Source organism: Apiotrichum porosum (assembly GCF_003942205.1).
Source record: "Apiotrichum porosum strain DSM 27194 chromosome Unknown scaffold_5, whole genome shotgun sequence".
Classification (NCBI taxonomy): Eukaryota; Fungi; Basidiomycota; class Tremellomycetes; order Trichosporonales; family Trichosporonaceae; genus Apiotrichum; species Apiotrichum porosum.
Window position 1 is genome coordinate 899,540 of NW_021167112.1, and position 21,419 is coordinate 920,958.

Genomic DNA, 21,419 nt, shown 5'->3' on the forward strand with positions numbered 1-21,419 from the left:
TAATGGAAGTTGTAGTCTGGCATTGCCACAGATGACCTCGGTCGGACAGACTGAACTAGGAAAGCTTGGTCGAGATACAGTTCGGGCATTCCTTCTCGACGACCACTGGGATGCACTTGGGGTGTACCAGGGGAGAAGGGTCTTTAGCCGCACTCGTTTCCGCCGGTGCCCTTCTTCACCCTTCTTCTCAACACAAGATTCAAACTACGAGATTGTGGGGTATATAGTGTGGAGGGTCCGCATGCAGGACGGTGGAGGGGGGAGGGCTAACGTGTGGCGAGGGACACCGACTCCGGGACAGAGATATACACCCCTGTTGCTGAGGTTAACAAGATTTGCATTTGCGCACAGAGTACAACAAAACGGACTGCTTCCACTGCTGTAGTGGGTCAATATCTTGGTCTTATCTCTACTCCGGTGATCCTTGTTCCTCGTGGGACCGCATCGAATCGAGCCCATTACCCTGGCTGCGGGCCTCGTCTGTCATCGGAGTGTTGTTGCAGGTCCGACAGTGGCCTTTCTCTGACTAAGCTTTGGATGCCTCCCCCCCCACCCACCTCTCTCTCTCTCTCTCTCACTTGCCATACCCGCTGCACGCCGTCTCCACGACCTCCACAATCTCCACATCCTCCCCCACTCTCTCGCCGGCGGCCGGAAAGACCATATGTGGGACCGGCGCCACCGCCGACTGTGCCGCAGGCCCCCCCACCGCGCGCTGCCACCCCGCCATCCGGCCCGCCCCGTTTGCTCCCGCTTCTGCCGACTTATCTCATCGGGCCAGCTCTCCCGCGCCGCCACCACTACAACCGGCGTTCTTTTGTGTTTGTCTACTTTGCTGGAAACAACAACCCCCCACTCCATCAACACCCCCCTTTACCCAGGCAATCCACGCGGCAAGCCTGGGACCACACAGTCTGCGTGCAAGCAGACACCACCACCACCTCCCCACGTACGATGCCGCCGTCAGCCTCGCGCACCACGCGCGACGACTCGGCCTCGAGTCCCACATCCTCCTCGGCGCCCGCTCAGAAAGTGCGCCGCACACGCATCTCCCGTGCATGCGAAAACTGCCGTGCTAGACGCATCAAGTGTGAACCCCCATACCCATGTGTGGGCTGTCGTGAAGCGGGACTCGAAAACTGCCTGGTCCGCGATAAAGCTCGCCCACTCAGGTATGTGAAGACGACAAAGAAGGCAAAGTGGCCTAGGAGGGACGGAGGAATGGCGGGGGAATATAGGATTCAGCTCACACACCATCAGGCGCAGGCGGTCGCAGCAGGCAACAACAGCCGCTCTCGAGGGCTCCACCTATCCTGAGCGCACGAGGTTCATGCGTGTCCTGGACGAGGAGCTAGAGGACATCTACCACGCGCAGACTGGTGAGGTTGCATGACCTGCTGACGCGGCGGCGCTGACCGTCAGGCCACAACATTAGTCTTGGACTCGAAGAAGCCCCCTCCCACCCATCATGCGACCTCAACACACCTGTGCCGCCCATGCCCCATCCTCTCCCACCGAACATTGCCGATGCCATGACCCAGTTCACCGAATTCATGCTCCCCTTCAGCTCCCACCTCACCGCGCCAAGGATCTTGGACCTGTTCGACCGCTACGTGTCGTCACCGTCCACCCTGGCGCCCGATCAGCTGTCGCTCATTCTCATCTGCATCGCTATGGGTTATCTTCGTCTACAGGGCTTCACGCCAGGCGGTACTGTCGACTCGGGCCAGCAGGCCGGACGCGCCATCCCAGTGCCTGATGACGAAAGGATGGACGTTGCCTTCTTTCGCAACTCGGTCAACGTGCTGGAGAAATGGGGAAGCGTGAGCTTTACCTCTCTTCGTAGGTCCGATCATCATGACATCGATGCTGACCTCGCAGACGCTCTTTGCGGAATCTGGTACTATTCGTGTCTCACATGCACGAGCGATACAACGCGGATTATTGTTTCGTGGCTGATTGCGCAAGCGAAGGAGCTCGGCATCCACCAGGAACAGACGCCGGCGCATGGCTACTCCTCTACAGACCGTGCCGACCTCATGTTTCTGCAAGTCCTCTATGCGCACTAGTAAGTTTACGAGATGTCGAGATGTCATGGAGTCCATGCTGACCCACCAGCTGGACAACCGCATTGACCGGCGACCCACCTATCATTAGCGCGGGCGAGTTTGAGAGGATGACCTTTCGCTCTCGTCCGTTTCAAGATGACGACGCCGTGGTCGCTCTCGTTGTCCGCCGTTCATTTACAGAGCTACTCGTCTTAAACACTCAAGTCATGATGGGCCTCCACGACTCGCGCAATGCCACACTCTCGCTCGACTGGATGCTCGGCATCCAGCAAAGGTGGGCTACGTGGTGCGGCACCTGGGTTCTGGACGGCCGTACCACTGGGAACGTCTACACCGACCCCTTCCTCGGTGTGCTGTGGGACTGGGGCCGTATCACTATTTCGATCTGCTCGAGAACGGACAAGCGCGTGTCCATGTCGTCACTGTCGGTCCTTGCCCGTTCAGCAGTCCAAGTCATTGTTCGTTACAGCTCGATTTATCGCAGGCTCCCCTACAATCTCATGCACCAGCACCTCCAGCAGATCAGGACCTGCGCAAACATTATTGTCCTCTGCTTCTGGAAGTTTGAAATGACCAAGACCGAAGCCGAGGTCTCCATCGCCATGGCCGTCTGGATGATTGGGCTCATGGTGCCTCGTTGGGGCAAGCAAGCTGCCGACGCCAGCAGGAAGATTACTCAGCTGTCCGAGGCTGTAGGCCTGGACATTTCGCCAGCGTCCGTCGACGGCAGCCTCCAAAACTTTAGCGCTGGAGCTCTTGCTTCCATGAGCTCGACCGAATCGTTCATCGACGCTCACGGCGCCTTGGGCAGCTTGTACGAGACGTTCCAAAACTTCAACCAGAACACGGCGAGCCTCCCGTCGTGGACCATCGACCCGCTGTTCCTCGCCGCCGAGTACCAGTAATAAGAGAGTACAAAGGCGTCATATTTCGGCGTCGCGCGCGGCACACCCACCCTAGAATCGCACAAAACGTAACAGGTCTCCTGTTTTCTATGCTCCCCCCCACCAGTCTTGGTATATTGAGCGCCCGCAGTGGGTGCATAGTACGGTTAAACGTTAGTAAATTGATGTAACATGTCTATCCGTTACCAGTGCTTCATCTGACTGGGCTGCACGCATCTCCAGCCGATTGGAGCTCACCATCGTTGGCCCTTTAGTTGGTCCTCCCTGTTTATCCCTACAACTACGGCCACGAGGCTGCTGTGCCCTCGCACTCGTTCTGTCCTTCGCGTTGGGAACTGTGAAATCTATGAGGATGGCTACGACACATGGGCTGTTCAGCTTGGCTGCCCCACAATGCAGGCGAGCGGCCACGAAGACACATACCATTGCCGGATGCGGACTGCCACTGGTGGCGCAGTAGTTTTGTTTTCGACAGGCGCGATCAAGCTCAACCACTTTCCTTATGCATCCTGCATTGTACACGAGGGAATGGCATGCTGAATGCAAACAAATGGCGGTGCAGAGAAGAATATAAGAGTCGCTGAGATGCAGCTGATCTTATTGTTCTTGCCATCACGGCCCAACACACAAGAACGCACACTCCATTCCCCGCTTCCATCTTCTCCCACCGCCACAACCTCCATTTCCCATGTACACAGCATCCCACCAAGCCAGTATGCTCCACCCAGTACACAGCGCCTCACTCCCTGCTCCATCACTTTACCCAACCAGCCTCTGGGCACCACAGCCGGCGGACGGACTCAAACCCGTTGGCAGAGCTTGGTACTCGTCCTGCTCGGCACCCATGCCTCTCTGTGAGCTATACGGTAGAGCTCTTTTGGGCACATCAACTGACATCCAGACCCTCGTCCTCACCTTGTATTATTTCCACCTGCCCATATCCAATACACACAGGCTCCCAAGCCAAAGCAGGATCGCAAGCCGAAACGCACGTCGTGGTCGTACACGCCCGTTCCGGCCGCAAAGTACATTTTGGGTGGCGCTGCTTTGATAGAAGAGCGTCCGACAGTAGCGTAACCGAGTGACATTATGCATCCCTTGCACCCTCCATCAGCAGCTGGCGGGCTGGCCATGGCTGAGACAACGGTGCTCACCACCACAGCGACACGCACCACCACCGACGACCGTCTCGGCGCGGCGATCAACGGGGCTCTAGCCATGACGTCACGTGCCGGCGACGGCCGACAGTCCTCTCGTAGCGCCCACATGGGCCGACCCGACAAGATCCAAGCTATCAACTCGTGTTCGCATTACCCTCCAGTTCTCCAACACCCACCACTCCGTCATGATCCTCATCACCGGCTTTGAGCCCTTTGGCGGCGAGACCGAGAACCCTTCTCGCCTGTCTGCTCGCCTCGCGGTCGAAAACTTGAATCGCGAGGGCGTCTCCGCGGCCTTTCTCGAGGTGCCAGTCGTGTTCGCGCGCGCGGGGCCGGCCGTAATCGACAAGGCCGCTAGCGTGCGCGCCGACGTGGTCGTGTGCGTCGGTGTCGCCGGAGACCGCAAGCTCATCAGCCTCGAACGCACCGCCTACAACGTCAAGCGGGGCCGCATCCCCGATAACGACGGCGCCAAGCCCGACGGCGAGATTATCCTTCCCGGTCCAAACACTTTGACCACCCGACTGCCTGTCAGCAAGGCTCTGGACGCTATCAAGGCGGCTGGGATCCCGGTCGAGATCTCGGACGACGCAGGACGCTACGTCTGCAACACGCTCCTGTACACGGTTGTCGCTCAGCTCCCCGAAGAGACGCCCGCCGGATTCGTTCACGTGCCCCAGGCCTCCGAGGTGTCCATCGAGAAGCAAGCCGAGGCGCTCCAGATTGTCGCCATGCTCGCACTGGAGCAAGTCAAGGCGCAGACCCTGGGATGAAGGGTTCGTGTGTGCGGTGTGTATAGATTGCATAATAATGGGGGAACGAGGGCAGCGGCAGAGCATGTAACAAGCTGCACGAGACGTTGGCCGTTGGAGCACAGTGCCGCCGAAGCCAGTCAAGTGACTGGCATGACTGGTGGGCGTCTGAGACGCACGACGCGGTGGAGTTGAACATGGAGGACATGTCAGCTTGTTAGACGTCCGTCTTGGAACTATGTGTTGGGCGGCTCCCTCATTATCTGTTACCCTTGCACTCGGTCTACACTTGGTGTGCACTTGACTGCTCGACGTCATCCGAGTTTTGGCGGACCGAGAAAGAGTATTGAAAATGTTACTAGGATTCCTGATTAGGAGGGGTTTGTTGACATTAACCCCACAATTGAAATGTCCTGTTCATCCCGTCAACCAACCAACCGCGTCATTCTGTCAACACACACATCCTATCACTTATCCACTTCAACCTTCCGCGGCGACAGTAGGCTCAAGCACCAGCCAAAACCAAGGGCCTGCATCCATTGGAGTGTGTACACCTCTTTACAAGCGCTACTGGCTTGTGTCTTGCCACGATTAATCGTCCCTCGACTCACGGCACAACACCGGCATCGTCCATCAGTGCTGCTCGCAAAGGGGGTCAAGATGTCGTTTCGAGGTGCCGTTCCGACCCTCTGGAGGGCCACGATGCGTTATCGACACTGTGCCTCTGTTGTATCGGTACAAATGCCCCTAGGGAGGCGATTTGGTCACTCGACTCCAGTCGGGGACGCCGACCAACCGAGTGCCGGACCGTCCATGAAGCCCGTCGACAAGGCCGCAAGTCTGACTGCACTCGGCAACACGGACGAGGCAACGTCATTAGAAGAACCGGGAAACTCTGATCGCTATGACAATATGACCATGTTTGAGCTCCAGGACGAGCTCATGAAACGGCGACTCCATCACATTTATCCTGGCCGGACCTTTGACGATATGCGTGTCAGGCTACGCAAGTCAGAAGTGAGTCTTTACGTGTACTGAATTGCTGACGTGCAGGGGGGAAGTGTGCCGGAACACTGGATGTGCGATTCACCCTGGACGCCGCCAACACCAGATAAGTCGCGGGACGCACCACCAACACTGGAGGCCCACGAGATCTGGGCGCTTCAGATGACACCACTGGTCGAGGTTTGTAAACAACGCGGACTGTGCACGCATGTGCTCCCATATGATATGCGCACGAGACTGCAAGCCTTGGAAGTAAGTTGCCTGCGTCTTGCTGTGAACGGTTACTCACCGCAAGTCTGGCCAACAAGTACCAAGGGAATGGCTGGCCCGAATTAAGTCACCATTCAAAGACGAGTCCGGCTATAATTCCTTGACGGGCCGGCAACTGCAGGAGCTTCTTCGTGAGCGTGGATTGAAGGGGAGGTGGTCGGGTTTCACCAACGCCGAAATGGCTTCCCGTCTGCGGGTGTCAGATGTGAGTTTCCATCCTTTGCACCAGTTCTCTGACCGTCCCAGGAATGCCTTCCACACCAGATTCCGAAGCGCTGGCGCTTGAAGGAGGCCCCAACCTACTTCGCGTCAGCGAGGGCTGAGTTATACAATGGCTTGACCAAGGCAGAAATTGACCTCGTACTGAAAGCTCGAGGACTTCGAAGTCTTGGCCACAAAGAGAATGTCGACGACGCCATCCGGTGCTTGGTGGCGTGTGATGTGCGTTATTCAAACGGTATTTCAACTTTGCTGATATATCGCAGAAAGGAGAGGCGATAGGTTTCGGGTGGCTCGCCCTTGGCAGTGAGTGACATGCTTCAGATTGTGACTGATGTCAGTAACCCACATTCATGATATCGATTCTGCCAAACTTGTGCAGAACATAAAATCCCAGAGGACTGCAGCCAAACCCGTCTACTCCAGGCTGTCATCGCTCGACCCAAGCGCCTCCCCACTCGCAGCGGCGGCCGATGATCCTGGTGAGGATCACCTGCTCTGGCATTCAGCTGACTCCTCCAGTGGCCAAACGTGCGCGAGACTATAACGCGATGTTCACCTATCAGCATATCGTTTCAATGTGTAAGCAAGAAGGTCTGCGGTGGCAGGCTGCGGGATTGAGCGCGCGAGTTGTCAATATCCGCAAGGACATTCTTTGCTACCGGCTCGCATTGAAAGAGGTGAGAATGGCCGCTACCTGTTCATCCCACTGACGACCTAGGCCGCACATGTCGAGGAGGACTGGCTACTCGAATCGCTCGACATACCCAAATACGCGGCTAAACCTAAACCGGACTCCGAGCGCGCAGCCAGACCTCAAATTACGAACCGAGGCGAGAGTTCTATCGACTACGTCAAACTGTCCTTTGTAGCCCTTCGGCTCGCTGTCAGAGGTCGTGGCCTCTCCGTTTTACCCGACGAGGAACTAATGGCGTTCAAGCTCATGGCCCACGAGGTGTGTGGACGCGACCTTCGTCGGCGAGATGCTGACAATAGATCCAGCACAAAGGCAAGCTTCCTGAATCCTGGTTCGGACCGTTCGGACGACAGTATTACGCACACCAACCTCGCGTCATTGAGTTGAAGAACTTGGGCAAGGACGAGCTCGTAAGACGCCTGCGGGAAGCCGACATTCCAGCGGTGACGAGGCAGGACTTGGTGAACAAGTTGATCAAATCGTAGTCAACGATGACTATGAACCAGAAGAATGAAGTTCTTGTATATCATGCATGTGTCTCAGTGTCCAAACATCCCAGAGACTGATATGGTCTGCTGAGGATTCCGCTGCGATTAGCACTGTTTATTAGAAAACGGATCAACTGATTTGCTTGGCCGGAATCAAAAATATCTGCCAGAGCGCGTCCCTCCACTTCTGCAACAGATATTTCCATGCGTCTGTTTCGCCTCGTGTGTCCAACAACATCATCATCACCCACCATGCCGCGCGTCACCCGTAAACAAAAGGACGGAGGCAAGCCCGACCACAAGAAGAAGACCTCTTCGGCAGGAGCATCCCAGCGCAGTGGATTTCGTGTCGGCCCATCGCATGCGCCAAAAGATGCCTACCTCGGCAAGGGTGAGTTTTCCGCGTGCAGTGTATGTAACCTAGACGCTGACCTCGCCCCCCTCTTCTCCTCGCAGCACGCAAGATCAAGGCCGAATTGATTGAAAAGGCCAAGATTAAGAAGCAGTATGCTAAGGTTCTCCAGAAGGAGGGTCTGAGCAGCGGTCGTCTCGGCGACGGTTCGCGGAGGCGTGGCGAGCGTGACGCCGGCGAGGTCAAGAGCAAGACCAAGAACACCGCCAAGGGCAAGGGCAAGGCCGCCCCCTCTGGAAGCGACGATGAGGGCAAGGCCGGCGGGGCATTGGACGACTCGGACTATGACTCGGACGACGACATGCTCGGTGCTGAGGGTGCCGCGTTCGCCAAGGCCATGCGCGCGGCCGCACGCGGACGCGCCGGCAGTGAGGAGCCTGCGCAGGAGCCCAAGCTGCACGGCGACGAGAAGCGGATGGGCCGCGCTGGGCCTGCGCCTGGCGACAAGCCCCACCGCGAACGCGGAGGCAAGGGTGACCGTGACTTTGCTTCGCGGGGCAAGGGCAAGTTTAGCTCGGACCGCAACAACAACTCGAACCCGAACGACCGTCAAGGCGGACGCCGGCCATTCAAGCGCGACGACGCACCGCACGCCGCCTCGGCTGCCCGTGCGCGCGGCGTGCTCTCCCCAGAGCCCACCGTGGCGCCCAAGGAGGGCTCCATGCGCACACTGAAGAAGGAGGCGTTTGGCAAATTCCAGCGCGCACCGACAGCCAAGACGAACGCGACGGGACGCAAGGGTCAGCCCAACATGTCTGCGAGGATGGACATGTTGTTGGAGAAGATTAGGAGGACCAAGTAAAAGAGGGACGAACGGGGAGACGAGTCGAAGGGTTTGACACACTGTGAGTGCTTGTTTCCTGTCCCACTTTCCCTCCCCCACCTGTCATCGTGATGAGCCAAATGCATAGGGACAACAGACCTGCGGGAATGTTGATTATGCCGGGAGATCTTGTAGTAATTGATCGTGTTTTCTCTGACACCCACCCATTCCTTCGCTTCCCTCGTTCGTGCTGCAGAGTACAGAGCTGACACGAAAACCTTAGACCTGCGATTACCTCTTCGCGGCGCGGCTTTGGATGGACGACAGCGCTGGCTGTGTGGACCGACGAGATAGACACCACGCCTACGGGTGTAGGGATGTACATTACTGCATGCAACTCATAGTGATACAAATTGGACGAGGGAGGACTGAGTCGAACGCGATCTGGGAGAGGCGGAACGTTGCTAATGTGCACGTCCACTGAGGACCGTGCAATCTGCATTCTTTTCGGTCTAGCTGCACCCACTGGACGCCTCCATCAATTACCAAGATGTCCCTCCGTTGTCATTATGTTCTATCTCTTGGCACCCTTGTGAGAACACGCAAGCCGCCCCGCAGCCCTCGGCAAACACTCCCCATATCATCTGCATCGAGCGTCTACTCTACTAAAGAGATACACTACACTACACAGTCAGCTTGGTCTTGCTCTTCTTCTTGTCCATCGAGTCGGAATGAGCCTCAAACTGGCAATCAGTCGAGTAACCACCACCAAGCTTCTGCTCGAGCTCAAAGCCCAGGACCGACACCTTGAAGTGCCTTCCAATGTCCATGACGCGCTTCAGGAGGGGCGAAGTCTCCTCGGTAAGCGCAACGTCGGGCGCGTCCTTGGTCCAGATCGCGATACGGTAGCTGGAAATGAGTGTCAGCCAAACACATCCGTGTCGTATGTGATCCGTGGCCACTTACAAAGCAGGGCGGCATGACATGATGACACCGGTCACGAGGTCCGAGTCGCCCGGGGCAGAGCCGTCCAGCGGCGTCTCAAAGGTCTCGCCAATGGCTGCGAGCATGGTGTAGAGCCACATCTTGTCGATGGTCGACCTCGACTTGTCACGGGGAACCTGGACCGACCACTTGCCACCGTTCTTGTTGGCGGGGTCCTCCCAAGCGGGGATAATGCCGTTCTGGAAGGAAGGGTGGTGAGCACGCTGAAATGACTCCACGGTGCGAGACAGCTTACCTTGAACAGGTAGTAGTTGGCCTTGCCAGGCAACTGCGAAGGGGGGACAATGTTGTTGTAGAGGCCCCAGAACTCCTCGATCGAGTCAAACTGGATGACCTTGCGAATGTCATCGAGCCAGCCGCCGTGGTTGGCAGCGGAAGACGACAGGGTGGTCGTCTTGGGCAGAGCCTTTGATTGAGGCGAGTCAAAGTAGAGGGTCCAGGGGGCATACAGGGGGTGCTGAGAGGTGTTAGTAGAAGCTCAAGAGTTGGACCTCCAATATCGGGCTGGTGCTGCGGACAGGACAGCGCTGAGCCAGCCGCCAGCTCGATGGCTCGCGTGTGAATGGCTTCCCAACTCCACCCAGCCAGCGCAGCTATCCAGACTACCCACCTTGATGTTGAAGCGGGAAGAGTCGTGGAACACAGTCTTGGGCGTGCCGTCGTCCTCCTTGATCTCGCCATCCTCGAGGTCCTCCTCGGTCTTCTCAGGCTGCTCGACGGCCTTGTCGTCGGTCGTCTCGGGCTCGGCAGTGATCGAAGCAGCAGCGAGCGCGTCCGACAGAGTCTGCTCGTTGGCCGCGGCCGCGGCGGCGGGAAGGGCGGACATGGTTGTGGTGGTGGGGGGAAGGGGGGAGGGGAGGGGAAGGGAGTAGTTCTAGATCACTCGCACCAGAGGAAGGTGGCAAGAGAGCGTTGGTTGACGGGCGGTGAACAGATCAACGCTGTTCTGGGGATCTTTTTTGGGGGAGAACCGAACGTGTGTTTCGGTTCTGTGTTATCGTAGCCTGCGAGGGGTTGGGTGGTCGTGGATACAGTCAGTGTTGAGTTGACTGGCCTGTAATAGCAGTTGGAATCTAGTTGCTCAACGCTCGTCAAGAGGAGTTTTCCACTCAGGACGGAGACCACGTGAGCACAATGACGTGTCCTCAACCGGCCAGCCGTGATACCGCCACTCAAGTCCACCGTCTGGCGTCCACATCCATATATCATCACAGATGCATCTGGCTGACTGAGACACCTCACTCCCTCTCCCTCTCCGTCACCTCTCACAAGGTCCATGTCAACAGCTCGCTGAAAATAAACATTGTATAACAGTGGTCGCATACCGTCCGGCACACACCTCTGCGCGCGACCCGCCAACGCTCCAGCGCTCCAAGTCCCTGTCTGGCAGGCGTTCTCTCAGGTGGAGGTCTCATTCCACCACCGTCTTGTCTGCCCCTCTCTTCATACTCCTATTATCCTCACCACCATGTCGACATCAGCGGCTCGACCGACCCTCAAGCGGCCAGTCAACCCCGTGCGCCGCCCAGGCGCGTCCGTGGGCATGCGCCGACCACCTGGAGCCGCGTCGAACGGTCCTGGTGCCATCTCGCGCGGAGCTGGTCTCGCGCCTGGGTCAAAGGGCAATGATGACGGATACCTGTACGTGGCAGGCGTGAGGGATCCGAGTAAGCGTGTGACAGAGTACAGGGTGGGTGTGCTGCTATTGAGCAAATCCGCAAAGCAATAACTGACATGACTCAGACTGAGCAAGACGTGTGTCCCGTCTGCCAGACCGACAGGCAGTTCAACAAGAACCTCCGCCTCCTCGTCTCACCGTGCTACCATAAGATGTGAGCATTGTGTGAAGTAATAAAGCTGACAGAGCAGGTGTGAATCATGTATCGACCGTCTCTTCACGCTCGGCCCCGAGCCGTGTCCGCAGTGTGACAAGGTGCTGCGAAAGGTCAACTTTGCCCATCAGACCTTTGAGGACCTCAAGGTCGAAAAGGAAATCTCTGTGCGGCGACGAATGGCTGAAATGTGAGCTGAGGGAATCTTGAAATCAGCTGACAAGCAGTTTTAACAAGCGACGAGAAGACTTTGAGTCTCTGAGAGACTATGACGACTACCTCCAGACGGTGGAGGAGTACAGTGAGTTAATTGTCCCGTCGAAACACTAACTCTCCAGCGTTCAACCTTCTCAACGATGTCGATGTGCCAGCAACTGAGGCCGCACTGTCCTCGTATACTACAGACAATGCGAGCCTGATCGCGACCAACCAGCAGAAGAAGGCGATGGAGGCCCTCTCCCAGACCGAGCGCGACGAGGTGGAAAAGCGTGCCCGTGCCGAACGCATCCACATGATCGAGGAGGCTGAGCGCGTCGACCGCGCCGAGGAGATCCGCGTCAAGGCCGAGATTGTCGATGCGCTCGCGCGGCCATCGGGAGGCCAGGAGCTAGCCAAGGAGATTGCCGATCGCGCAGCCAAGGCCAAGGCAGCTCGCGCAGCTGCTCTGGCTGCCACTGTCCCGCCGTCCCTTGCCGCGCTGTACAACGTCAAGGATGTGGACGAGACCCCGCACTCGCCCAACTCGCCCTCATACGCCGGCCCCTACGTCCCCATCCCGTACTCGGACCCCGACGAGGCCGAGTGGAGCCACTGGTACAACCTCAAGGACAACTATGCCGACGGGCGTGCTGGCGTGGTCTGGGCGAAAGAGGACAGGGAAGGGGCTGTGCGTGGTGGTGGCTGGGACATTTCATTGTTCTGGGAGATGGAGGTGCGTAGCGCTGTGGAGGCGCTCAGCCTTGAGCCGCTCGCGTAGAGGTAGCAGTAGACAGGAACAGGCAAACCATGTATCATCATTAGCATCTCACCAGGGTTGCAGGTATTTTAGCAAGCTAATCCATCTGTACTCTAAACGAATCTATGGGACAGGTATGCAGTGCAAACCTCTATGTGTCCTCTACACTGAAATACCTATACCTACATACCTCCAGGGGATCTCATGATCAAATCCCCGCGTTATGACCAGCATAACCCTGCCGTACGGCTATTAGATGAGCAGGGCAATGACGGCGGCGGCGACGCCAGCGACCGCGCCATACTGCACCACACTGCGCGAGCTCGCGGCCGAGCTGCTGGAGCTGCTCGTCGAGGTCGAGGCGTTGGTGTAGACGTTGACGTAGTTGATCTCAAAGTAGGCGTTCGCGTAGGTGGTAGTCTGGGTGCCCTCGACATATGTGGTGTAGCATGTCGCGTCCCCAACGAGCGCGTCGCAAGTCTCCTCCAGGACACTGGCGGTTCCGGCCCACGAGCCACACAGGGTGATGTCCAGAGTCATGCGCTGGTCGCCAAAGTAGGTGTCAATGTCACAGGTCGACGAGGGGTAGTATGCCGAGGGAGTGCCGAGGTCGTCGGTGTCAATGGTGGTCGCGTTCGAGCTGAGCGAGCTGGGGACGCTGTCACGCGTGATGAACCAGATCTTGATCCACTCCTCGGCATACTCGGCGACAAAGACACCGCCACCAGCACTGGCAAACGCGGCACCGTAGCTGGCCGTGCTGTTGTCCAGCACCGAACAACCCTCGTTGGAGTTGTACGAGGTCGAACAGTTGGTGTTCTGCATGGAGCCCGAAAAGGTCACCGAGTCCGAGGCGTAGCAGCCGTTACCCTCGGCGTGCAGCGCCATCTGGTTGGTCGTTTGCAAGTTGACACCCTCGAAAATGTCGATTTCACCGTTGGTGGGCCAGTCGGTACCCTGCGTCCAGAATGAGGGCCAGACCGAGCAGCCGTACGGCAGGTGGACGGCGTCCATGACAAAGACGGTACCGGCGGCATAGCCCGTCTTGGAGATGAGCTCGGGTGCATAGCGCTTCTCGTTGTATGCGACAGTAGACGTGTTGTCAACTGCGGTAGCATGTCAGCTTGTGAATTCCGATGGATCGCGGTGGACAGCCACAGCCACATTTTGAGGGATGTTGGCACTATTGGCCCGTTATGAAGCCAACCGGTGGGGGGCCACAGCATATGCGCAAGACCCCCGGAACAAACGGTGAATCAGTCACTGGTGACACCGGCCACCAGCGAGCACAGCCTTGTCACGGAACTGGTATGGCGCAGACTACGGTCCGCGAAGAACGTACCCTTGAGAACCACACGTCCAGCGTCGTTGACGTAGATGAGCGAAGTGTTGGCGGAAGTGGCCCAGAAGACATCTCCACTGGTGGTGTTGTCCTAAAGAGTCAGCTTTGACCCTCAGTGGGACTCTAGCTGAGGCCTTGGTAACTTACGTAGGTGGCAGCGGGGTAGTCCCATCCGTCACTGCGACCGGTCAGCGTGTGCCTATCTTTCAGGTTTGGGTGGTCGTGGTTGCGCAGTGCACGCGCCCCCGATGCGCAGTCATCACCCCGGAATCGCAAGGTTGTGCACTGAACGCGTCCACCACGCTCCATGCATTGCTGAATGGCACTACCAAACGACAAGCGTGTGGTCGCCGTTGTGCATGGGATCGTCTCGGCATCCATTGTTGCCGCGGCACTTGCAACTCAAGATGCCGATGTCGATGTCGCCAGTTGCCGCGGCGCGGTGGACGCCCCCCATGGCATAAGAGGTAACCGTGGACGGCCGGAATGTCCCACTCACATGAATCCGTCGCCCGACCAAGAGTCCTTGAGCGGATAGGACGTAGCGGCCACGAGCGGTGCGGCGAGTGCTCCCAATGCGAGTGCAGTGGCGATCATGGTGTGGTGGGGGTGGGTGGTGGGTTGTGTGGAAGGAAGAAAAAGGCGTCGAGCAATTGCTCCGATGTGTGATATACCCAGAAGGGCCAAGCACTTTACATATGCGCGACAACTGATATGCCACTGCGCAGAAAGGTTGAATGCTGCGCGGATGATGCGCATACATGTATGGCTGTGCATCGCATGGCATCATAGTCCATGGGCCATGGCCTGACAACCAGAACGCGCAGGGGGACTCGGCCTCTTGCGCTGCCCCCCACGTGCACGGAAAAGCAGGGCTTCTGACGCGTCGCTCCAAAAAGTTGACCGCAGTCGGAAGCGCTGTACCGCCATAAAAAATGCGTCCTGTGCGCCGTCTCTGCCATGTCCGTCCTTTTGCACTGGGCAGATCTGAGCTCTGAGCATGCATGCCTGCATGTATGTGCGTTTGTTAGATTAAAGCAAAAGCATACATTCACAGATCTTTTCATTCCCAGCACATCGTCCCTTACGACGATGGGAGGCAAGAAAACAAAACAAAACAAAAAAACTTAGGCACCGCCTCCACCCCTCAACCCCTCAAGACTAAATAGAAAGCAGAACTCCTGTACACCTGAGACCTGGACTTCCAGCACCAATGCGCAGTCATGCGGCACTCATATCGCAGCTGTCACTACTGCGGCCACTGCGCGCTGCGCACAGACGACCCGTACAGCACCCCATGGTCCATGTTTCATGAATCATGCTCTGCATGCGCAGCTCACAGACGCTCATCGCCGCATGCTGCGCTCCACCGGGATCCGCAATGCCGAGGATCCTACGCACCGCCGTCCACTGCGGAACCGACTGCACCCCACCCGGCGGCATGCATGCCCGGCGGTGGTGTCACGCGTGTCGGCGTGGTGTGCGCCGGCGACTGGAAGGGCACGGCCGTGGGAGAGAGCGGTGGGAACTCTTTGCCGCCACCGTTGTTGTGGCCGTGTTGCGAGTGGTTCTGTGGAGATGTCGGGGACCGTCCTCCGCCAGTCCCGATCGGGCCCGGGCCAGCGCCGACGACCAGGGCGTTGCTGGTAGGGGCCAACACTGCCCTTGTGACAATTGACGCGAGACTTGGGCCGCCGGCAGAGTTGGAAGCGGTCGAAGCGCGTGACGTAGGTGGAGAGTGGGTGGGGAGAGGCGGGAACGCAGGTGAAAGTGGCGAGGGCTTGACGCTGCCTGATCCTCCCGTGGGCGAGACAAGCGACGAGTTTGAGCTCGACCCAGAGGATGAGGCGGCCTGGGCTTGCTGCTCAGCGAGGACGCTCGGCGGAGGGTGGAAGTTGGGGGTCGGGCGTGGGCGGACGCTGTTGGGCAGATAGATCCGGTGCTGGAGCTGGGGAGGCATGAATGCAGTGTGGAGTGCCGGGTCAAACGTGCCACTGGCGTTGGATGCGGGGCCACCTCCAGCCGTGTTGGAGAATCCAGACGGCAGGAAGGGAGCAGCAGCTGGATTGGTGCCGCTGCCGCCACCACTTCCGCGAGTGTTGGTTGCATTGGGCTTGGACATGGTCGTATTCCACACCGGTGACGTTGGTGCGTTGGGTGGGAAGAACGTTTGGTTCAGGGTGGGACTGGGTTGGGCCGGGGGAGCCTGTTGACGGCCACCAGACGGGTAGCGATGGGTGAAGCCGCCGCGAGGACGGAAGCCGGTTCCGGTGCTGCCAAACCCGCCAGCAGTGCCAATGTTGTTCATGCTGGGGCGAGCAGACAGGCTGCCACCACGTTCGGCAAAGGCCCCACCGCCAGCACCAAACTCGCCAGGGACGGCAGCACCGCCAGGGCCACCGACACCACTAGCCTGGGCTTGGGCCTGGGCCTGTTCCCAGCGCAAACCAGGGTAGTAACCTGCGCGACGCATCGTCTTCTCCTCATCGGCCTTGCGCTCAATCTCTTCGCGCTGGTGTTCCAGGTCCTCGAGACGTTTCAACAGCTCGGTGCGCTCGGCCTCCTTCTTGTCCTTGCGTGCACGCGCCTTGTCAATCTTGCTGTTAACCTCGGCCAACTTGCGGTCCTCGTCGGCGCGGTTCTTCCTGTCGGCCTCGCGCGCGTCTTCTTCGGTTTCCTTGACAGCCATCCAGTCGGCGTGCACAGCCTCCAGATCGGTGTTGACGGCAGCAAGACGGGCCTCAAGAGCAGGCATCGCAGCCTTGACCTCTCCAGTCTCAGTGTTGGCAGTCTCGGAACCGGCCCAGCCCTGCTTGACCTGTTCTTGGAGGGCCAGGTATTTCTGCTTGTTGCGTTGGTCGCTGCTGCCGGCCTTCTCATTGCTCTTCTTCATCGACTCAATTTCGGTGCGCAACGACGCCTCAGAGCGCTGGGCCGTCTTGCGGGCCTCCTTGATCTGGAGCTGGAGGTGTTCGCGCTCGGCATGTGCTGCCGCAATGAGGTGGCGTGTCTGCGCAGTCTGCGCGTCGATTGGGCTAAGAATCGAAGTCGGCACAACGCGCTCGTCAGGGAGCGGAGTTGAGGAACGGCCAGGAGACGAGGGGATCTCAGTGCCCAGTGGAGAGGGAACGGGGTGGACGGGTGCGGTGTTGATCGAGTTGGATCGGGACCTGGGACGCGACCTCGAACGTAGCGAGTTGGCACGCGAGCGGGGGTGCAGCGATGAGCCGGTGGTAGGCAGCGGGGAGATAAGGATAGTGTTGGAAACGGGGACTGTATTGTCAGTTACCGAACCATATTGGAGGATCGTGCGCGCAACTCACTGCTCTCCTTGATCTCGCCGGCGAGGCCGACAATCTGCAGCTCAATCTCGTGCTCCTTGCTGGGGTCGAGATCATATACGACGACAACGGCACGTTCGCGATCCCATCGGGGTCCACGATCCGGCTTCTCCGTGGGCTTAGTTCGAGGAGATCCAGCGGGCCTAGTCTGGTCTGCACCCAAAGGCCGTTGGCGTCTGCGGCGACGGGGGAGCTGGCCGTGCTCGGTGCAGCTCGAGTTGGCGAGTCCTTCCTCGGTGCCATCGCCATGGTGATCCCACTCATCCTCCCAGTCGCCTTCATCATCGCTTGTTCCTGGAACCCCTCCGTCCTCGTCCTCGTCGTCGCTCACGTGTGCGACGATACGCGACCATGGCATGCCGTCCAGAGTGACAACGACACCGTGACTCAGCATGTCTTTGAACGTTTGTCCATCGGAGAGCATTGACGAGTAGGGATACGCTCCGGGGATGGCATTGCCATCATCATCACCATCGTCTGCTGCGTCGTCGCTGTCGCCCGCGTGGTGGGTGTGCGCGTTGGAATGGCGCTTCTTTTTCTTCTTCTTGCTGTTCGAGTGTGTCACGCCATTACTTGAGCTGGACGCACCCCCAGACGAGGCACCGCCTGCTGCGTGTCCATGGCTGCCGTGCAAATGAGGGTGGGCGTGAGCGTGATGCGAGTGCGCGAGATGCTGTGTGAGGTGGTGCAGGCTTGTCGCGGACGACGGTCCTGGAGCCGAAGGCGGGGATCGTGTGAGGGCGAGGGTGACGGACGTGGGGGCGAGTTCAAGGATGGAGATGGAGAGTGGGCGTGTCAAGGGGCTGACGCTGTGCCACTGTGTTGTGGAGCTCGACGAGCCCGTTGGCGGGGACATTGCCGTGCCGTTTCAATTGTTGTTTATAGGAGACGAGTAACAGTAGAGACGAGAGAGAGGTAGAACACTCGTATCCTTTGTGTGCTTTGTGTGTCTCGTCTGTCCGCCCGTTCCGCGCGATCGAAGATCAGCACACAACCCCCCCAGCGGAAGCAAAAATGACGGACAATCTCCAATCTCCATTTTCTTTGGCTCTGGTGGAGGGCTTCTCCATCAAAATAGTCTCTCTCATCAGGCGCACCATATCCTCCATCTACAGCACACCCACAGCCATGGCGTCGAGCAGCACAGCGACACCAGTCCTCCCGGGCACAAAGCACAAGGTCATCGGACTTGTCTCCGGTGGCAAGGACAGCTGCTTCAACCTCATGCACACAGTCGCCAACGGTCACGAGATTGTCGCTCTCGCAACTCTCACACCCCCAGCCAATATCGGTGAGCAAGGCTCGACGACGAGGCAACATTTTCGCTGACGGCCCCCTCAGATGAGCTCGACTCGCACATGTACCAGTCGGTAGGCACGTCTCTTCCGCCTCTAATTGCGGACGCCATGGGTCTCCCCCACTACTCGCACGTCATCACGGGTGGTGCAGTCGAAAAGGGCGCCGAGTACGGATCGCGCGAGCGTGGCGGCGACGGCTCGGGCATGGAAGGTGACGAGACTGAGGATCTCACTGTTCTCCTCAAGAAGATCATGGTAGGTTTGTGGACATCATCCGGTGGTCTAACGTGTCAGGCACTTCACCCCGAGGCGACTGCCATCTCGTCCGGCGCCATCTTGTCCAACTACCAACGCCTGCGCATTGAGCACGTCTGCCAGAGGCTCGGGCTTACTTCGCTCGCGTACCTTTGGCAGAGCGAACAACTTCCACTTGTCACTCGTATGGTCAGCAGTGGTTTGAATGCCATCCTCGTCAAAGTCGCGGGAGTCGGCCTCGGTGTCAAATGTGTCGGCAAATCGCTCGGCCAGCTCCTCCCTCTGCTGACTCGCTTGGTGAGGTTAGGCATGTACGACATGGACGCTAACCTGCAGCAAGCCCAGTATGGAGCCCACCCTGCTGGCGAAGGTGGAGAGTACGAGACTCTGACCCTCGACTGCCCCCTCTTCTCCAAGCGCATCAACATCACCAAGTCAGAAGTTGTTATCACCGACCCGGAGCCGTACCCTGTCGCCTACCTTCGCATCGAGGACGCCGAGCTCGAGCCCAAGGACGGTTGGACCAAACCTACCGTTACTGAGCTGCGTGAGCTCTTGGGTCTTGACGAGGAGGAGGGCTTGGAGGGCCTCGATGAGGTCAGCCGAGAGCTGTACGAGCAGAACGACGACGCAAAGGTTGTTATCGGTGAAGAGATTGTCGAGAAGGGCCAGGCCGAATCAAGCCCGGGTGGAGAGCGCTTTGGGCGCAATGGACGCTGGTTCACCATATCGGCTGAGGGTGATAGCCGTAACGGCCAATCGGTTGGCGAGGAACTCTCAGCGTGCTTCGACGCTATTAAAGGTGAGTAGTTACTCCTGCGCATTGTCTGACAGCTATACAGAGCGCTTAAACACCGAGGGCCTGTCTCTCCCACTCCACGCCACCCATATCACCCTCCTCCTCTCCCAAATGGCGCTCTTCCCCGCGGCCAACGCAGCCTATGTCAAGTACTTTGGCACGTCCCCTCCTTCTCGCGCCTGTGTCGGAGTCCCTCTCCCAGCAGGGCAAAACATCCGAATCGAAGTAGTCGGCTTTGATGATGCCGCGGACGATGGAACCTCACTCGTTGGTGGCCGCTCCGCTCTCCATGTCCAGGGAATGAGCTACTGGGCACCGGCAAACATTGGCCCATACTCCCAGGCCGTGATGGTGGGTCAGAAAACGGCATGCTGTGCTAACCTTCAGGTCAATAGCCGCCTGCACATTGCGGGCCAGATCCCCCTCCAGCCCGCATCGCTCACATTTGCTCCATACCCTCCGCCTCCCGCGAGTCCCTACCCCCACCAGGCGGCCCTCGCTCTCCAACACGTTCGCAAGATTGTCGAGGTGTTGCGTAACCCCAACTCAACCGGTGGCGGATGGAACGGCTGGGCCGAGAGCTGCGTGGCATGGTGGGCACGGAACGAGGGGTGTGGCAGGGAGGGACCAGCAGTCTCTCAGCGAGCTTGGGCGGCGTGGTCTTCCGAGGTGGGTGGGCGATAAACGATCATATTGAGCTGACCCGTCAGAACGGATGGGCAGGTACCCCAGTCATCTTTGCGCGTTCCACCGAGCTCCCACGCGGAGCGCTGGTCGAGTACCAGGTCAACGTCCACTCTGGACGACAGGGATACGAAGGCGCCGCACAGCCCGTTGACGGTGACGACGATGACGACGAGGAAGACGAGAACGAGCTCACGGGCGTCTATGCCAAGGGCGACGTGCGAGGAGCGTACTGGGAGACCTGCCAGGCTCCTAGGAAGCGCCAGGGTGCCCGCGCAGCCATCTTTCTCCCGGGTGGGTACACGTGGCAAATCCACAGACTTATTACTGACCCGCTCAGACACGGCCGGTCTGCCCGAGCTCACCGCCGTCCCTCAGGTCGCCGCCGTCCTGTCGCGCGCAACGACCATCCGCGCATACCACCTCGCCAGCGTGCAACCTTCTCTTGGTAGGTTCGTTAAAGCGGCCAGTCACTCACCTACCCAGAACCGATTATCAAGCAGGCCGAGGCCCGTGGGGTGTGCTGGACCGGTGTACCCGTCCTTGAGCTGCAGGATGTCCAGGGCAGGTCCTACCCGCTGGCTCTGGAGGTGTTTTCGGCTTGAGGCTGGGGCAATACATACTAGACTGTACATACTTAGACTTTTGCATGTTATGTGCTTCGCTTGGCTCCGGAGAGATCAGAAAGCAGGCGTGAGGGAGCGCCAGCCCAAAACTTTGGGACAACTTTCTTTGGGACCTCCCACGCGTTGATAAGGTACAGACAGTGCTTGCATATCCGGCCCCCCATATTTCGTCACTACTCCCTCTCCAGATCTCCAGTTCTGCTCTTGCCCGATAATGCCTGCCAGTGAGGGTTATGCCTCGGAACACTGTGACGCCATTTGTTGGGTATTTCCCCAATTTTCCACTTCCAACCGAGCCTGAAGGATACAAGCACCCACTCAACGATACTTTACCAAACATATAAACCACCAAAACACCAGAATACTACGTCGGTGTTGGGTGGCCTGGCGTGGTGCGGGGTCACGGCGTCGCTGGGATCGCTGGGATCGCTGGGATCGCTGAGTGCGCGGTGCCATACAGTACCACACACTCTTGGCACAGGGCGTCCACCTGGCTCTTTCTCACGTTCCACACAGCGCACACAATTCTTGCAACAACGCCA

The 21,419-nt window shown here is 58.5% G+C and overlaps 9 protein-coding genes across 9 annotated transcripts; 6 read left to right on the top strand and 3 right to left on the bottom strand.

Moving 5' to 3' along the window:
• Positions 1–954: 954 nt before the first annotated feature.
• On the top strand, positions 955–2,974 carry EHS24_007610 (uncharacterized protein; the record flags this gene model as incomplete). The annotated part of the gene is made up of 5 exons (XM_028622960.1): positions 955–1,172; positions 1,261–1,379; positions 1,423–1,842; positions 1,882–2,068; positions 2,119–2,974. The coding sequence occupies 5 exons, from the start codon at positions 955–957 to the stop codon at positions 2,972–2,974; spliced, it is 1,800 nt and encodes a 599-aa protein (XP_028476853.1).
• A 1,345-nt stretch (positions 2,975–4,319) lies between these two features.
• On the top strand, positions 4,320–4,907 carry EHS24_007611 (uncharacterized protein; the record flags this gene model as incomplete). Its single annotated transcript, XM_028622961.1, has 1 exon — positions 4,320–4,907. One exon carries the CDS (start codon positions 4,320–4,322, stop codon positions 4,905–4,907), a length of 588 nt encoding a protein of 195 aa, XP_028476854.1.
• Positions 4,908–5,699: 792 nt separating this feature from the next.
• On the top strand, positions 5,700–7,562 carry EHS24_007612 (uncharacterized protein; the record flags this gene model as incomplete). Its single annotated transcript, XM_028622962.1, has 8 exons — positions 5,700–5,903; positions 6,283–6,366; positions 6,408–6,602; positions 6,647–6,686; positions 6,788–6,862; positions 6,903–7,060; positions 7,102–7,335; positions 7,383–7,562. The coding sequence occupies 8 exons, from the start codon at positions 5,700–5,702 to the stop codon at positions 7,560–7,562; spliced, it is 1,170 nt and encodes a 389-aa protein (XP_028476855.1).
• Positions 7,563–7,817: 255 nt separating this feature from the next.
• On the top strand, positions 7,818–8,779 carry EHS24_007613 (uncharacterized protein; the record flags this gene model as incomplete). The annotated part of the gene is made up of 2 exons (XM_028622963.1): positions 7,818–7,956; positions 8,022–8,779. The coding sequence occupies 2 exons, from the start codon at positions 7,818–7,820 to the stop codon at positions 8,777–8,779; spliced, it is 897 nt and encodes a 298-aa protein (XP_028476856.1).
• Positions 8,780–9,423: 644 nt separating this feature from the next.
• TIF45 (eukaryotic translation initiation factor 4E) lies at positions 9,424–10,571 on the bottom strand (the record flags this gene model as incomplete). Its single annotated transcript, XM_028622964.1, has 4 exons — positions 9,424–9,649; positions 9,707–9,924; positions 9,981–10,202; positions 10,356–10,571. 4 exons carry the CDS (start codon positions 10,569–10,571, stop codon positions 9,424–9,426), a joined length of 882 nt encoding a protein of 293 aa, XP_028476857.1.
• Positions 10,572–11,213: 642 nt separating this feature from the next.
• TFB3 (TFIIH/NER complex subunit) lies at positions 11,214–12,553 on the top strand (the record flags this gene model as incomplete). The annotated part of the gene is made up of 5 exons (XM_028622965.1): positions 11,214–11,435; positions 11,489–11,577; positions 11,615–11,767; positions 11,805–11,878; positions 11,916–12,553. 5 exons carry the CDS (start codon positions 11,214–11,216, stop codon positions 12,551–12,553), a joined length of 1,176 nt encoding a protein of 391 aa, XP_028476858.1.
• A 231-nt stretch (positions 12,554–12,784) lies between these two features.
• EHS24_007616 (uncharacterized protein) lies at positions 12,785–14,471 on the bottom strand (the record flags this gene model as incomplete). Its single annotated transcript, XM_028622966.1, has 4 exons — positions 12,785–13,638; positions 13,875–13,965; positions 14,022–14,052; positions 14,374–14,471. 4 exons carry the CDS (start codon positions 14,469–14,471, stop codon positions 12,785–12,787), a joined length of 1,074 nt encoding a protein of 357 aa, XP_028476859.1.
• Positions 14,472–15,267: 796 nt separating this feature from the next.
• EHS24_007617 (uncharacterized protein) lies at positions 15,268–18,071 on the bottom strand (the record flags this gene model as incomplete). Its single annotated transcript, XM_028622967.1, has 2 exons — positions 15,268–17,147; positions 17,198–18,071. 2 exons carry the CDS (start codon positions 18,069–18,071, stop codon positions 15,268–15,270), a joined length of 2,754 nt encoding a protein of 917 aa, XP_028476860.1.
• A 272-nt stretch (positions 18,072–18,343) lies between these two features.
• Positions 18,344–20,856, top strand: EHS24_007618 (uncharacterized protein; the record flags this gene model as incomplete). Its single annotated transcript, XM_028622968.1, has 9 exons — positions 18,344–18,506; positions 18,557–18,768; positions 18,808–19,065; positions 19,105–19,570; positions 19,611–19,918; positions 19,955–20,236; positions 20,278–20,545; positions 20,592–20,699; positions 20,738–20,856. The coding sequence occupies 9 exons, from the start codon at positions 18,344–18,346 to the stop codon at positions 20,854–20,856; spliced, it is 2,184 nt and encodes a 727-aa protein (XP_028476861.1).
• Between the last annotated feature and the right edge of the window lie 563 nt (positions 20,857–21,419).